Source organism: Cololabis saira, chromosome 18, assembly GCF_033807715.1.
Source record: "Cololabis saira isolate AMF1-May2022 chromosome 18, fColSai1.1, whole genome shotgun sequence".
NCBI classification, from domain to species: Eukaryota; Metazoa; Chordata; class Actinopteri; order Beloniformes; family Belonidae; genus Cololabis; species Cololabis saira.
Window position 1 is genome coordinate 25,299,405 of NC_084604.1, and position 15,873 is coordinate 25,315,277.

The 15,873-nt window shown below is 39.9% G+C and overlaps 1 protein-coding gene across 1 annotated transcript in view; it reads left to right on the top strand.

Annotated features, from left to right (window-relative positions):
• The first annotated feature begins 2,875 nt into the window (after positions 1-2,875).
• kcnk2b (potassium channel, subfamily K, member 2b) overlaps positions 2,876-15,873 on the top strand; it is a 41,518-nt gene continuing 28,520 nt past the window's right edge. Inside the window, exon 1 of the mRNA XM_061746694.1 lies at positions 2,876-3,193. Coding sequence (XP_061602678.1) covers positions 2,996-3,193 — 198 coding nt within the window. The 5' untranslated portion in view covers positions 2,876-2,995. The remainder of the gene's footprint in view (positions 3,194-15,873) is intronic.

Sequence of the window (15,873 nt, forward strand, 5' to 3'; positions counted from 1 at the left end):
CCAATTTGCACCAGTGCAACCCAAACACTTCAAAACCTGAGCTCTTGTATTAAAATGTATACAAATTGAATGAAAACCCCCAACAGCATGGTAGAATTTCAATGTATAGCTATAGTTGCATTTGAGGAAACCAATTCCCATATTGCTATTTAAAACTTAAATGCTGAATGGCTACAATTCATGACTGTCTTTTGAAGTTATATGCCTTGCTTTCAAATTGCATAATGTTTGGAAATAGAAATTGACTTCATAGAATTATTGATTTTTTCCTTTTTCTCCTGCTAACTCCACTTTAATAAGGTTAATAAACACATGGGAAGTGAGTTTCCATTAGCAGGGGTCCAGGGTAGTTTGAAGTCATCTGGACATTTGGTGTTTCTACATTATACATTTCTACTGTTCTGCAAGTCCCTAGCCAGGGTTATGTATTTCAACTGCTGGGGGGGGCATGGCGTTGAATTAGTGTTGACTGAATATGCTGTCGCCAGGAGATTGTTTAGCTATCTCAATTGTAGTTTGTTCTTCTTTGTTTTACTTTTCTTTGACATCTAAAGTGGTGCATGACTGCCACCAGATAAATTGGAGTGGTAGTTTGCTAAGTCAGTGGATGCTACTAGGTCATTCACTGTAAATGGAGATACGACTGCAGAAAAGGACTGATGAGGAGGAGGAGGAGGAGGAGGAGGAGGAGGAGGAGGAGGAGGAGGAGGAGGAGGAGGAGGAGATGGAAGAGGAGGAAGAGAATGAGGAGGAGGAGGAGGAGGAGGAGGAGGAAGAGGAGGAGGTTGACTTTTGGTGCATTTCCATTAGTGCGGGTTCTGGGTAGTATTTCAAGGGCCGGATCGTTGATTTGTGTCTCCATTACCAGGAACAGCCCTGCAAAAATGACCTTTAGGAACCTTTATGGAACGGAAAACATACCTGTAGAAGGAGGAGGTACTCCTCAAGACTCCTAACAAGGACCTCCTGCCTCCCGCCTCCTGCTCTCTTGCGTTTGGGTCCACACCTTACCCCCAGACGTGACATAAATCATGTGACCAAATCTTATTTGAACCTCTGGACCAGAGACATTTTGCTACAAGTACATTTGATAAAGTTGGAGATTACAAGAAAAACCAATAGATGTGACGACGAGTCGATTTAGGCCTCATTGGTGTATTGTGCCAATGAATAGGTCCGGCGGGTTTTTTTTCTTTTAATCTCAATCCCTACCACTATGTTGAAAAAGCAAACACAAACCATAGACTGTATATGCAGGGCTCTCAAGTCTCACACATTGAGCGTGAGACTCACACATTTCAACAAGTTCACACGCTCCCACGCTGAGAAATTAACTTTACAGTAATTCCAACAGCCCATCTTACAAACGAGTCAAAGGTAGACTACTGTGCACTGAGCTCTCAGCTCAGAACAGCTGTCTGGATTTACCAACCTATGAGCCAATCAGAAAATAGAATTTTTCAGCCAATCAGAAAATAACAATTTTTGTTGCCGGGTAAGGTCTGAGTTTCAGCTTTCAAGTGTTCCAAGAATGAGTACGGAGGTAACCTTAGTTACAACACACATCACTCTGAAACACACACACACAGGGACAGAATAACCACCACCGTTCAAGGGGCCCATTTGCGGCTAAATGTGTTTTTCTTTATTTAATTATTTTGTTAGTTTGTTTGTTTGTTTAGGGAAGAATGAGACCACTGCTGTTCAAGGGGCTGGTTTGGTTTTGTTATTATTTAAATGTGTTATTATTATTATTATACATCACTAAGACAAACTAGCATGAATAATGTGAAGAGACAATGGCCACTACAGCATAACAGCCTTTGTTATAGAATGACCAGACATGCAGTATCAATTCTGACCTAGAGGGACATGTGAATCTAATAGCTGGCTGCTCTATTCGTCGACTTATACCTTCGCAAAGAAATAGACTTTTCCATGGGTCTGTATTGCATCTTACTGAGCGATATGATGAAATACTGAATCACCATGGCTACAAAATCTTTCATCACTTTTCATAACTTCCTCATGACCTGGCAAAGGTATTTCAGGAAGGTTAATGAGGAATGAAAATACCCATGCAACACTAGGTTTCAGTCACTTCAAAATTATTTGTTGGAATTATTTCTGAATTTTGGGTCAGAGTGTAAATGTTAAGCTGTAAATCAGTCAAAAGAGAAAGTGTGCTTGTGTACTTGTTATTGAATAGGGATTGAATAAATATTTTGACAAATTATCACAAATTAACCGTTGGTTTATTCTACACTTTCTTATATGTTGACTATGTGAAGTGTTTTGAAAAAGTGAATTGAGTAATCTGAAAATTTAGTTTGAAGTTTTTTTCTAAAGTAAATGGCTAAAAGTCATTTGTTCATTTGCGCTTTGTAGGTTTGAATTAAAGCCGATTTTGAAATGCTGTACTGTAATTTTGGGATTTAAATCAATTCTGAACGCTTCATACTTTTTTTAACCATGAGTGTGTGAGTTTTTATGTGTTAAATGTTGATTTTATTATGTAAAGCGTTATTGCGTTATTACTGTATGAAAAGTGCTATATAAACAAAGTTTGATTTGATTTGAGTTTATGCTAATTTTGTATCAATACATTAATTGCAGGGAACTCAATAACATAAATGAAGCAAACATGATTTAAAATAAGTTATTTGGTAATGGTTGTTATATTATAAATAATTTGTTATTTTGTGTAATAGAATGAAAATGAATTGATTAAGTGATACAAAAACATCCAGCAGCCACGTTGATATTTGTTCAAGTCACACTTTACATTGAAGAATTTACTGTGATAGCTGTTCCAGTTTGAGGATCTTTGGATAGATAGATGGATAAAAGATATATATTAATTTGATCCATCCTTGCAGTGGCTGCACCTGACCTTCTGGACCCAAAGTCTGCCGCCCACAACTCCAAACCTCGCCTGTCATTCTCCTGTCAACCAGTGGTGCTCAACACTCCGGAGGACGAGTGCGACACCCGGATGACTGTCATGAGGTGGAAAACTGTGTCAGCCATCTTCTTCCTGGTGGTGCTGTACCTCATCATTGGGGCGACGGTGTTCAGAGCGCTGGAGCAACCGCATGAACACTCCCAGAAAATGGCCATACTGGCTGAAAAACTGCAGTTCCTGCTCATGCACCCCTGCGTAAACTCCTCTGAGCTGGAGGATCTGGTCAAGGTGAGTGGAAGTATCAATACAAATTCAAAATTCATTGTGTCTTCTGTAAACTGATATATCACACCCAGGATCCGTAGGGCCTCCCCATCCAATGGGGTGGCACCAACAATTGCTTATCAAACTTGTCGGCATAGTTCATGATCTCCAACAGATGGATCTACCTGCAAAGCTAGCGGCCCATCTAGATTCTAGATACTCTTCTGTAGGATACTGATGAAATGCATTCATTGCAACGCACCTCTGTTTCACCTGTGTTACTACTTCCCACAGTGCAACCAACGTTGTCCTTGCTTTCTGCCTCAGGATTATACACAGACACACACACACACACACACACACACACACACACACACACACACACACAAAGGATGAATATAGGTAAAAATATCTCACCTTGAAGCTATTGTGTGTCAGGAGCAGGTGTTGCATAATGTTTTGAAGACCTGAAAAGAGCTATATTTCTGTAGACCTAAAGATGTTTATCTTGTGAGTAAAGCTAAATCCTCATCTGGGCATTGTAACAGAAAAGCAGGTGTTTCTTTCCCTGTTTTCAATAGTTTTAGATGGAGTACTTTAATAAAAGTGTCTAGGTGATACGGGTGTCACAAAAAGTGATTCTAAAGAAAGGTTTAGGGACACTATATCAACAAATTTGAATATACATATAATAAACTACTGCACGCGAAATATTAAAGGAAATTATCAAAAGAAATCTGAAGTGCTGATGTAATTTTTGTAAAGGTGTTTCTACCAAATGTTCATGAGTAGTAGTAGTAGTAGTTTATTTTGTTTTGGTCATTTACATTAAAGATATTATGCATATACACACTGTATATGTATACACACAGGTATATATACTGTATATATACACATTTCTTTTTTTTTTAGACCAAAAAGGTATAGGCTGAAGCCTCATGGCTTATTTTGCCTATCCTTTTCAACAAAAGGCAGAATACAGAAAAGGAAAAAAAAAATACTAATAAGAAGAAAACGAAACGAACGAACAAAACAAAGGAAATGAATAAAGAAGAGAAGAAAATAAATGTGGTCACTCATAATTGAGGACAGCATAATTTAGACAGTTGGATATTTAAGCAATAGCTTGTCATAATAAATATATAGTTGGTAATAATTAAGGTATAGATTCTGTTAGTGTATCAAGATAATTTATATTAGTGTTCTATATTTATCTATTATTTTAGATTCATAATTTTTTTTAAATTTGTAAATTGTTCTACTTTTTTTTAGTTCCTCGTCCAGGCGGTTCCCCTTCGACACTGATACATCTTGACATTTTATTTGTTCTTGGCCATTTCTGCTCAAAAATGCCATAGCGGGGGCACGGCGCAGCTGGTAGTGCAGCCGTCTCACAGCAAGAAGGTCCTGGGTTCGATTCCCGCCGGGGATGCTGTGGGCGCTGAAGTGCGTGTTAGTTCCCCCATGACTTCGGCGCCCCCACCCTGGGTGGGGTTGGTGAAAGGGCCTTTCTGTGTGGAGTTTGCATGTTCTCCCCGTGTTCCCTTGGGTAGCAAGGTCTGCTACCCTCACAAAGACATGCACACAGTCCTGGGCTATACATGCCCCCTCTGGCCAGCCGGGGCGCCAGATGGGGTGAGGAGGATCCGGCCGGAATAACGTGATCCTTCCACGCGCTACGTCCGGCCAGAGAAACCCCACCCTGTCTGGTGAAAAGATGCGGCCTGCTCACTCCTCAGGTTAAGGAGGAGACCTGAGCTCAGTGCGGGGCCCTCCCGGGGTTGGTAGAGGATGGCAATGCCCAGGACTGTAGCTTAGGTAGGAGCACTGGGTGATAAAATGGGGAAATAACCCTGATAAAAATATTTTTAAAAAAATGCCATAGCCCCTTAAGCCGGGCATACACTGTGCGATTATCGGCTCGTTTTGAGAAGATTTTCCAGTCGTGTGACTATTTTTTCAAAAACTATTATTTGTAGTTTAAGTGTTGATAAATTCACATTACAAATCATGTTTTAATAGCAGAAAAAAAGACCGCATTTACCACGTACGGTGCGTGTCGCCGCGTACCCTACGCCGTAGGCTCTGCGTTGGTGTAACGCGGAACCATAAATCAGCCTTTAGTGTGCGCTCTGCGCTGTTCTGAACACAAAGAAATGTTCATTTTGCCCCCGCCGAGACACAACTTTTGCAGTATGCGTTCATTGTTGTGTCTAAAAATGATGCGCAGTGCCCACCCGATCAGAAACAGTACAGATATTTTGGTATTTTTTTTATAAATATAAAAAAATTAATTTATAAAAAAAAAAGGATCCCCATAACCTTTGATCGGATGGGCAGGACGCACGTTTGGGTGGTGGGCACAGCCCACCCCTGCCCCAAAACCGGCCTCGAGTTCCAGTACACAGAGGTCCGACGGGACGATTATGATCGTATAGTGTGAGCAGACGGGTCGCATCTGAGCATCGGGTCGTACAGTGTGAGACCATAAATCGTGGGCTTTGAACTTTTGAACTCCGCGATCTAGTCGTGCAGTGTGAGATGGGGCAGTCTCAAACGATTTAAAATATCGCACAGTGTATGCCCAGCTTTAGGTTGTACTTTCCCTCACCTGGAACAACTTCAGGATACAGCGTGGGAGCATCTGGTTGTGTGCCTTGTACATTGTTATTGCTGTCTTGAATTTGATTAGATCGTGTAGTTTTAGGGTGTTTGACCGGCAGTGTTGGGCAAGTTACATCCAAAATATAATACATTATATATTACTAGTTACTGTCATTTGAAAGTAATTAGTTACATTACAATATTACTATATCTGAATTGTAATGCGTTACACTACTTGTGTATTACTTTTGAGTTACTTTCAACAAAATAGCAAAAAAAGATAAATCTTGTCCCACTGGCAGATTTTTCTACGTATTTCAAGCGAAAATTTACGTGAAACAGGTGAAAATTGTCAAATAAGTTATTTTTCTGGTGATGACTCTAAATGTTGAAATAGCAGTAAAACCACATTCATTGATGAAATGACATAAGGGATGGAAAGGAGGGATGGCAGTTTTACAGGGGGGATGATTTGGACCGTTTTTATTTCAGGGATGATTTGGACCGTTTTTATTTCAGGGGAGATGATTTGGACCGTTTTTATTTTAGGGGGGATGATTTGGACCGTTTTTATTTTAGGGGGGATGATTTGGACCGTTTTTATTTTAGGGGGATGATTTGGACCGTTTTTATTTCAGGGGGGGATGATTTGGACCGTTTTTATTTTAGGGGGGATGATTTGGACCGTTTTTATTTCAGGGGAGATGATTTGGACTGTTTTTATTTCAGGGGGGATGATTTGGACCGTTTTTATTTCAGGGGAGATGATTTGGACTGTTTTTATTTCAGGGGGGGGTAATTTGGACCGTTTTAATTTCAGGGGGGTGCCATCACATCACCCCTCATCCCCCCTCAACTCGAATACTGCTCACACGGAACTCAGAACTTCTTCATAAATAACTCCCAGAGAGAAAAAAAACACCAGCAAGCTAACAAACAAACCAATAAAGCTCTCAGAGTTAACAAAACGAACCAGAAATCAACAACTCGCAGCTGTTTTAACCTCTCCTCCTGATGGGCTGCAGGTGTGGTTTAAGGCTGATTTATGGTTCCGCGTTACACCAACGCAGGACATACGCCGTGGGTTACGCGAACTACTGCGTACCCTACGGCGAAAGCTCTGCGTCGATTTAACGCGGACCATAAATCCGCTCTCACAGCGCGACTGACTGTGAGCCCGGCTCGTGCAGCTCCTCGCCGACTCCGCGCTCATATATATTTAATAAATGTATAAAGCCCATATATTCATAAAGCCTCACTTGGCCAAGCCCTAACGCTGAGACCATGGTAGATTTAAGTTACACGCGGACACGCCGCACTGTTGACTTTTCCCTGCCGGCTCTGCTCCCTGAACAGTCCCCACACAAACAGTGTCCAGCGGCGCTACGTTCCGCCGCGCCGCGTTCCCAACTCGCGGACGCGGTGTTGGTGAATTCTTTAAAAAACAACAGCTAAACGGGTTAAAATGCGTTGTAACGCGCGTTACTTAGATTGTAACGAGTAAAATATTACCGAAAATTTATTAGTAATGCGTTATATTACTGCGTTACAGCAAATAGTAATACATTACTGTAATTGCGTTACTTTTGTAACGCGTTACCCCCAACACTGTTGACCGGATCAAAAGTGGATTTGTTGGTGCGTAGTATTCTGCATGGTTGACAATTCTGATTGCTTTTTTTTGGAGTAGAAATATTGATGATTGTTTGATAGTTGTTCCCCCATACTTCCACACAGTCATGCCATGACAAGGTGACAAGGTCTCAGACTCACGCTTTTGCTCCAAACCACCAGACTGTGTTTACTGTAAGGCGATACTCTTCATCAGTCCTGGCAGCAGTTTGATCATTTTAAAGTCTGTACTAGATTGCACAGGAGCTAATGTTCTCCCATGTGGTGACTATAAAATTGGCTTTGCCAGACGAATGCACAAATGCTCAGACCATTTCCAGCTTTCCTGTGACATAACCAATGAGCATAAACTAAAACTCTGGACACAACTGGATAGGCCAAGAACTAATCAGAGTAATCAAACACATGATGCCATAGTTACACAAAATTTAAGCTGGTAATGCCTCAAAGCTCCACCCCTGCACCGTTGTTGTGACCAGCCTGTACCATCACACTTTTATATCCTGGCTGTGGCTCAGAAATATAACTAGCTAAATAAGTTGCAGAAATCAATGAAACATAGTGTAATAAGTATTCAAAGTAGTTTTTGGTGAAGGAAAAAAAAAGAAAAATCTAATCTGGAGATCAAAAGTGAGATTTTTAATGACTGGAAACGCTAATGAATGTTATAAAGGCTCTTGCACACTTTAGGCTGTCCATGGAGCAAAAAATACAGCTTGAAAAGCTCCAGCTGAGCACACATAAAACCAGTCATACTGTTCAATACATTTTGATTAATTTTCACAAAAGATAGAAAACTAGTGTAATTAAAATATAAAAATGTTGTATTGACATCACTATTGAGCAATGAGCCTCCAAGTAAAAGGCTGCCGTCACGACTTTTTTGTCTTTTATAGATTTGTCGATATTCCAGTTGAACTTGTCAGGGCTGATTAAAAGCATCTCCTCCTGGGGCTTCTAACGGGCAAATTGCATTTGTGGATGATGATTATGTCTCTCATGTTCCAGAGCTGAGAGGCCTTTACATTTGAGGAATAACTTTGATCACATCTTCACTGTAGGCAAACATGTGCTAAAGAGTAGCTACAATTCTCAGAATTATAACACAATAAAAAACCTAATAACCATAAAAATCCTAAATGTCACATAATATCGAGACCTCCTCGTTTTTAAAGATGCAGTTGCACCACCTCTGCTTGACTATGAGGTTTTGAATAAACCTCCTCTACAACAATATATGTAAATTAAAAGCAAAATTAGATAGCTGTTCTGAAGAAATACAAATATGATAGTAAGTATAAAAAGTAAATGTTAGTAATATTTGTAGTAGCTTGTGATATTCAAGTGAAGTCAATGTCTGCTCACCTTCATACTCATAAAAATGCAAATATTAAAAGGATAATTTTACATTTTTTTCTTTCCTTGAGCGAAAAATACAAAAAAAATTGAAAAAATGCAAAAGCTACAACACAACAAAAGCCTGTCACTTTATTTTTGGCAACCAAAATTGGAAAATATATCAGTCGGTCAGGCATTAAGCTTTGCAAGGTCCTATGGCATTACAAACCCAGATCAGAGTAGAATTATCCAGCTAAATCTTAGCTAGGTTGAACGTGAAACACCCAATCTGCTCCTCGGTTCTTTCAGCTGTCTTTATTGCAGTGACGGCCTGGTAGGATCCACCGACTTACCAAACTAGCACTGGACACCACTTTCACCGTTTGCCACCTGTCAATATTTAGAAGAAGAAAGATGACAGCAAATCGGAAAAAAGAAAAAAAGATTGGAATGACAATATTGAAGGAGCTGTGATGGTTGCTACGTATCCGTTTGTAGTTTTATTACATGGCACTCGTGGCATTGAATAATAAGAGAATACTTAAAGTCAAGGGTTACATCAAAACAGAAAAATGTTATCTCCTGTCTACAGCAGCATACCCAGGCAACATTACATCAACACTACAACCTCCACCCACTAATAATATTAAGGCTTTTATTAAAGAGGTTAATATTCAGTCATGTGTTAATAAAATATAAAGTCAAGTTTCCTTGCCATTGTTTGGCTTAAGGTTTTTCTCTCACTAGGGGAGTTTTTACCTGCCATTTTTTATGTAATAATTGCTCGGGGGTCATGTTCTGGGTCTCTGGAAAGCACCTACAGACAACTTGATTTGTAATAAATGCTATATAAATTAAATTGAATTGAAATTTAATTAAAGTCGCTGGGAAGGTAATCAAAAATAAATAAATGAAATGAAACAAAATAAAAAACCTTGCCTGTATGTGAGATTGTTACAACAGAAGTCTGCTGACATGGACTTATTATCTAATAGCGTTGTGTCCACCAAACCTATTCAAATGAGACCGTTTGTTATTAATAGAAGCTCGTAAAACACGTCAGTTACAGCTTTAGCCAAGATGTTGAGCTAGTGTTTAAACATATTGATGATTCTTTCTGTCCTGTCATCAATCTCACCAATTGACTGGTAGATAATGACTTCTAGTCAGGGTAAAATGTGAGGTTCTTGGCTCCTGAGATCAATAGGCTTCTTCTATTTCAGTCCCATCACCCCTTTATTTCTCCTGTCTGAAGCAAACAGACTCATCTGGACATTTTTCTTTTTTTACTTTGGCAAACACAGGTTGACAGAAAGTGTTCTGTGTTCACTAGAGGAAGTTAATAAATGTCGTTGATTTTATGGGCTATGGCTTTTTTACATATCCAGGAAATATGTTAAAATCTAATCGAGCTCTTAATGCAAAAACTAAAGTCTTACAGAACCTTATTTCCACAGGACCTTTTATCTAGAGCCTATAGGGGTGTTCATTTTAAAGCCACGCCTATCATTTTACAAACCCTTTAGATTTTTCTCTATATTAATTTCTGTTTTATATTAAACATGATCATATTTTCTTAAAAACCATGACGAATCATCATGACATTAAACAAAATAGAAGAAAAGTACTATATTGGACAGGTTTGGTTGTTTGTTTGTTTTTTTTCAAATTGAGGAAAAAGCTTCAGTATTACTTAACTATGAACCCCCACATTTATGGGAATATCTGTGATTATGTATTCCTTTAAAGATGAAATTAAAGTGCCTCTTTTCAATTGATGAGAAGAAAAGAGCCTGAGCAAACTTTCATTTAAAGAATAGCGATCTATCAAAGCCTGATCTTCTCGGGACTGCAGGGGTAGATTTGTGTCCTTTCATTGAATTTTGATCCATCCATCCATCCATCCATCCATCCATCCATCCATCCATCCATCCATCCATCCATCCATGCATCCATCCATGCATCCATCCATGCATCCATCCATGCATCCATCCATCCATCCATCCATCCATCCATCCATCCATCCATCCATCCATCCATCCATCCATCCATGCACGCATCCATCCATCCATCCATCCATCCATGCATCCATCCATCCATCCATCCATCCATGCATCCATCCATCCATCCATCCATCCATCCATCCATCCATCCATCCATCCATCCATCCATCCATCCATCCATCCATCCAGTTTAACCGGATTTACCTGAGCAGAGATTCTCAGACCTCTCTTTTTACCCCAGTCTCCTAGCTTTACCTAGGTCTTCTACTGATGTCCAAAACACCCCACACACACACCCACAAATACAACCCACAGAGGGTATCCAACAAGCATCTTGGCCAGATGCCCAAACCCCCTCTGGCACCCACCCAGGGTACTTAGTGCGTGAGGAGCTTTTCCAACTTTCAATCAAAACTGATTGAAAAGAGTGTGTCACTAAAAACACACCATGGCTATAAATAAGGGTTGGAACTTTAGACTGACTGGTAAATCCAGAGCACTGCCTTTTTGCTCAGTTTTCTTTTCACCATGACATACTGTTACAGCTTTGGATTGCTGTAGACAAAATTGTGAATGGCAGACTCATCAAGGACAACCCAGACGCCTTGTGGAGATTAGGGATACTGGTAGTATTTGGTGGTCAGGACTTTGCCAGTGGAATCTGGTTGGCTACAGTCCTAAAAAGCAACATGGATCCAACTTCTTCAGGACCCACCACCTGCAGTAGGACACAGTATTATAAAGATTCAACAACATGAAGTGGAGGCCTTGGTGGTCTGGTCGGCGGTTGTTATTGGGGCATTTGCGAAAATGCTGTATAAAAGGACGAAGTAGCTCGCATATGATCATTGTCATCCTTGATCTCCAAAGCAAACTATCAAATTAACATTATTAATAACTGAATCAGCAATGAATTTACCTTAAGAAGATATTTAGAAACTGTTAATGTTTTCTTTGAATTCCATCTGCCTAATTGCATAGCAATTTCCGAAGAGTTGACCAAACATCTTAACGTCTTAATTTTGTATTTTTACTCAAGCTTACGGTCCAAACAGCTCTGTCTATTCACCAGTGAGAAGCTTAGTGAGTTGAGCAGCCTTCGAAGCAACTATTTCTCCTTTGATGATTTATTGATACACAGCTACTGCACAGGTTTTCATTCATTGACTTTCCCTTAATTATGTACACACACACACACACACACACACACACACACACACACACACACACACACACACACACACACACACACACACACACACTGTCACACACACACACTCACAAACACACCTGTACCAGTTGCCACAATTCAAAAACCAGTCAACGGAGGAATGAGGAGAAAAGCTCTCCCTGGGGGATTAATTAAAAAAGTGAAGGGAATCTAAAAGCTCAGACAATTCAGTCTCTCCTGACTGTTTCTTTCAGCCTGCAGACAGCCGGTGTGGTCTTTGAATGATCCTGTTTTAACTCATGTTAAAATGCATGCAGCTGCCAAAGCAGTATATTATTGATAAGCACGCTTGGGCTGAATTTGAAGGTTTGTTAAATTATGTTTCTAGAGGCCCAGGTTTTATCTTTTTGTTTTTTGTTTTAATATTTTTATTAGGGGAAAAGGCACAGTAGAACAGGAATAAAAAAAAAGATATACAGTCTTCCTCCTAGGATATTTTTTTTTATTTAAGAACAGAACATTAGACAATTCAACGAAATAATAATGATAAATAACTGAAAATTATTTTAAGTAATATTTAAGTATTAAAGCTACACAGTATAAATTAAAAAATAGATTAATAAAAAGGAGAAAGAAAAACAAAAAAAACAAACAAAGCAAAACAAAAAAAAACATAGGAAAAGTAAATAAATAGATAAAAAGGAGGAAGAAAGAGAGAAAAGAGAGAAGAGAGGGAGGGGGAATCCGTCAATCAGGAGGCAGGGACTGCAGAGAGTGGAAGAATGTAAGAAAGGGAAGCCACTTATTATAACATTTGTTACAGCTTCCTTTCACTGAATATCTGATCTTTTCCAGCTTCAGAAAGAAAACATGGTATCGTTGAGCCACTGAGTACTAGAAGGAGCCTTAGTCGACTTCCAGTGGAGAAGAAGGTGGCGTCTTGCCAGTAAGGAAGTAAAAGCCAAAATGTCTATTTGAGTTGAAGTAAACCGGCCATGGTCCTCTGGGAGCCCGAGTAAGGCAATATGGGGGGAGAGTTTTGTTGACATGGTGTCAAAATAATTCAACCAAAAGCGAGAAAGTAGTGTGCAAGAGTAGAACATATGAGTTAAATTGCAGGATGAGGCATGACATTTGTCTCATTTGTCAGTGATACTGGGATAGATCTGTGAGAGTCGAGCTTTAGAAAAGTGGACTCTAAACAGTACTTTAAACTGTATAAGTGTAAGACGAGCGCAAGAGCGAACTTGTGTAAATTTTTTTAAGAGCAGTGTCCCACCAGTCATCCTCCAAGTTTAGATCCAGTTCATCTTCACAGGCAGCCCTAACTTTAGTAACTGGAGAGAGATCGAAAGACAGAAGGTCATTGTAAACTTTGGCGATCAGTGATTTTTGAAGTGGATCGTGGTTTAAAAGCACCTCCCACTGTAGAGTCGGTGGAGAGGAGGGAAAAACTGGAAAAAAAACTTTAGCACAGGGTCTAATTTGAAAGTACCGAAAGAGATGAGAAGGTGGGAGATTAAATTCTCCTGATAGATCTGTAAAGCTGCAAAAGATACCATCCTTGTAAAGATCTTCAAAACATTTCAGGCCTTTATTATGCCATATGAGAAAGGTTGAATCTATAAGCGGAGGTCGAAATAAATGATTGTTCAGTAATGGAGCTAAAGTAGATGCTGACATAAATTTGAAGTGTTTCCTAAATTGATACCAAATTTTAAGTGTGGAGTGAACCACTTGATTACTTATAAAGCCAGAAAGGTTGGATGGAATAGATTAGGTAGGTAGAGCAGTTAAGGAGGATGAAACGCATGACTGTGCCTCCAATTTACACCATGGCATATTCACCGATTTGAACCAAAATTAAATGTTTTGAATATGTGCTGCCCAATAATACAGTTGGAAATTCGGAAGTGCCAGTCCGCCATTGAATTTACATCTCTGAAGTGTGGATTTGCGGATTGTAGGAGCCTTCCCACACCATAAGAAGTCAGAAATAGTTTGATCAATTATTTTGGTAATTGTAAATGTTTTGGTAAGAAAAGTGGAAGACAATGGAACAAAAATAGAAAATGTTCATTTTAACTGCGTTAATTCTTCCAATTAACGAAAGAGGTAAGCTTTTCCATCTTTGGAGGTCAGATTTAATTTTAAACATTAAAGGAGAGAAATTAGCAGAAAAAAGAGAGTTTAACATTCTGGTTACGTTGATCCCAAGATACCTAAAGCCAGAAAGACTAATCTTAAAAGGGATATCTGACTGTACGAGCTGTGATGCTGAGTCATTGATAGGATAGCATTCACTTTTAGAGACGTTCACTTTATAGCCTGAGAATGACCCAAATCTCTGGAAAGCAGATAAAATTGAAGGAATGGAGAGGACAGGATCCGAGACATATAACAATAAGTTATCAGCGTAAAGTTAAATTCTGTTCCCAATTGGGAGATCCCAGTAAAAGTGGGGGAAGACCTCAGAAAGATATACAGGGGCTCTATAGCTAGTGCGAATAATAGGGGAGAGAGGGGACACCCCTGTCTGGTGCCACGGGATACAGTAAAGAAATTGGACCGAATTCCATTAGTGGAAATGTTTGCCTGTGGAGACGTGTAAAGGAGACGTATCCAAGAAATGAACCCATTCCCAAGCCCAAACTTCTTCAGTACAGTAAATAAATAGTCCTATTCAACCCTATCAAATGCCTTTTCAGCATCGACCGAGATTACGACGGGTGTTGTTGTGACAGTTTTAGAGTGAATAATATTGAGTGTTCGGACATTAAAGAATAACTGTCACCCCTTAACAAATCCTGTTTGTTCATTTGAGACAATAGTTGGTACAATGTTCTCCAAGCGATAGGCTAAAGCTTTAGCAGGGATCTTAGCATCTACATTTATACATGAAAGAGGTCTGTATGAGCCGCAGAGATTCAGATCCTTATCTTTTTTTAAGAGGAGACTTATGGAGGCTTGCCTTAAAGTGGGAGGGAGAGTGCCATGTTCCAGTGATTCCTTATGAACAGCATGCAGTAGGGGGGGACAATTTATCCTGAAATCTCTTTAAAAATTCCACTGGAAATCCATCAGGGCCAGGAGCTTTGTTATTTTGCAAACTTCTCACAGCGAGATTAATTTCTTCTACCGTTAATGGCGAGTCAAGATTTTTTTTTTTTTTTTTTTTTTGGGGCGGCAGTAGCTCAGGTGGTAGAGCGGGTCTTCCAATGATCGGAAGGTCGGCGGTTCGAATCCTGCCCCAGTTTGCTGTTGTAGTGTCCTTGGGCAAGACACCTTACCCACCTTGCTCCGTGTGAATGTGTGTGAATGTTGGTGGTGGTTGGAGGGGCCGTTAAGCGCGATATGGCAGCCACGCTTCCGTCAGTCTGCCCCAGGGCAGCTGTGGCTACAAAAACGTAGCTTACCACCACCAGTGAGGATGTGAATGAATGAATAATGATCTCTGTAAAGCGCTCTGGGTGCCTTGAAGGGCGCTATATAAATCCAAGTCATTATTATTTAGCAGCATCGGAGCCTATAACAGGAAAGTTGAGGCTATCTAAGAATGAATTCAATTCAGTGGTGTCAGATGGAGATTCAGACTTATATAAAGAGGAATAAAATGAGTGAAAGACAGAATTAATAGTGGTGGGATCCTTATGCAATGAGCCAGATGAATCTTTTATCTGAAGGATCATACGTGAGGCTGCCTGGCGACGTAATTGATGAGCCATGAGCCGACTTGCCTTGTCACCATGTTCATAATATGCGGAGCGTGATCGTAAGAGAAGTCGCTCTGCATCATTAGTGGTAAGGAGATCAAATTCAGTCTGTAAATCGATGCGTTGCTTAAGTAAACTGGGAGAGGGGCAAGTAGAAAGCTGTTGGTCCAATTTGGTGATCTTAAAGGGAAAGTTCGTTTTTTTACAACCTGGACCTTATTTCTGGCATTTTTTATGGTCGTA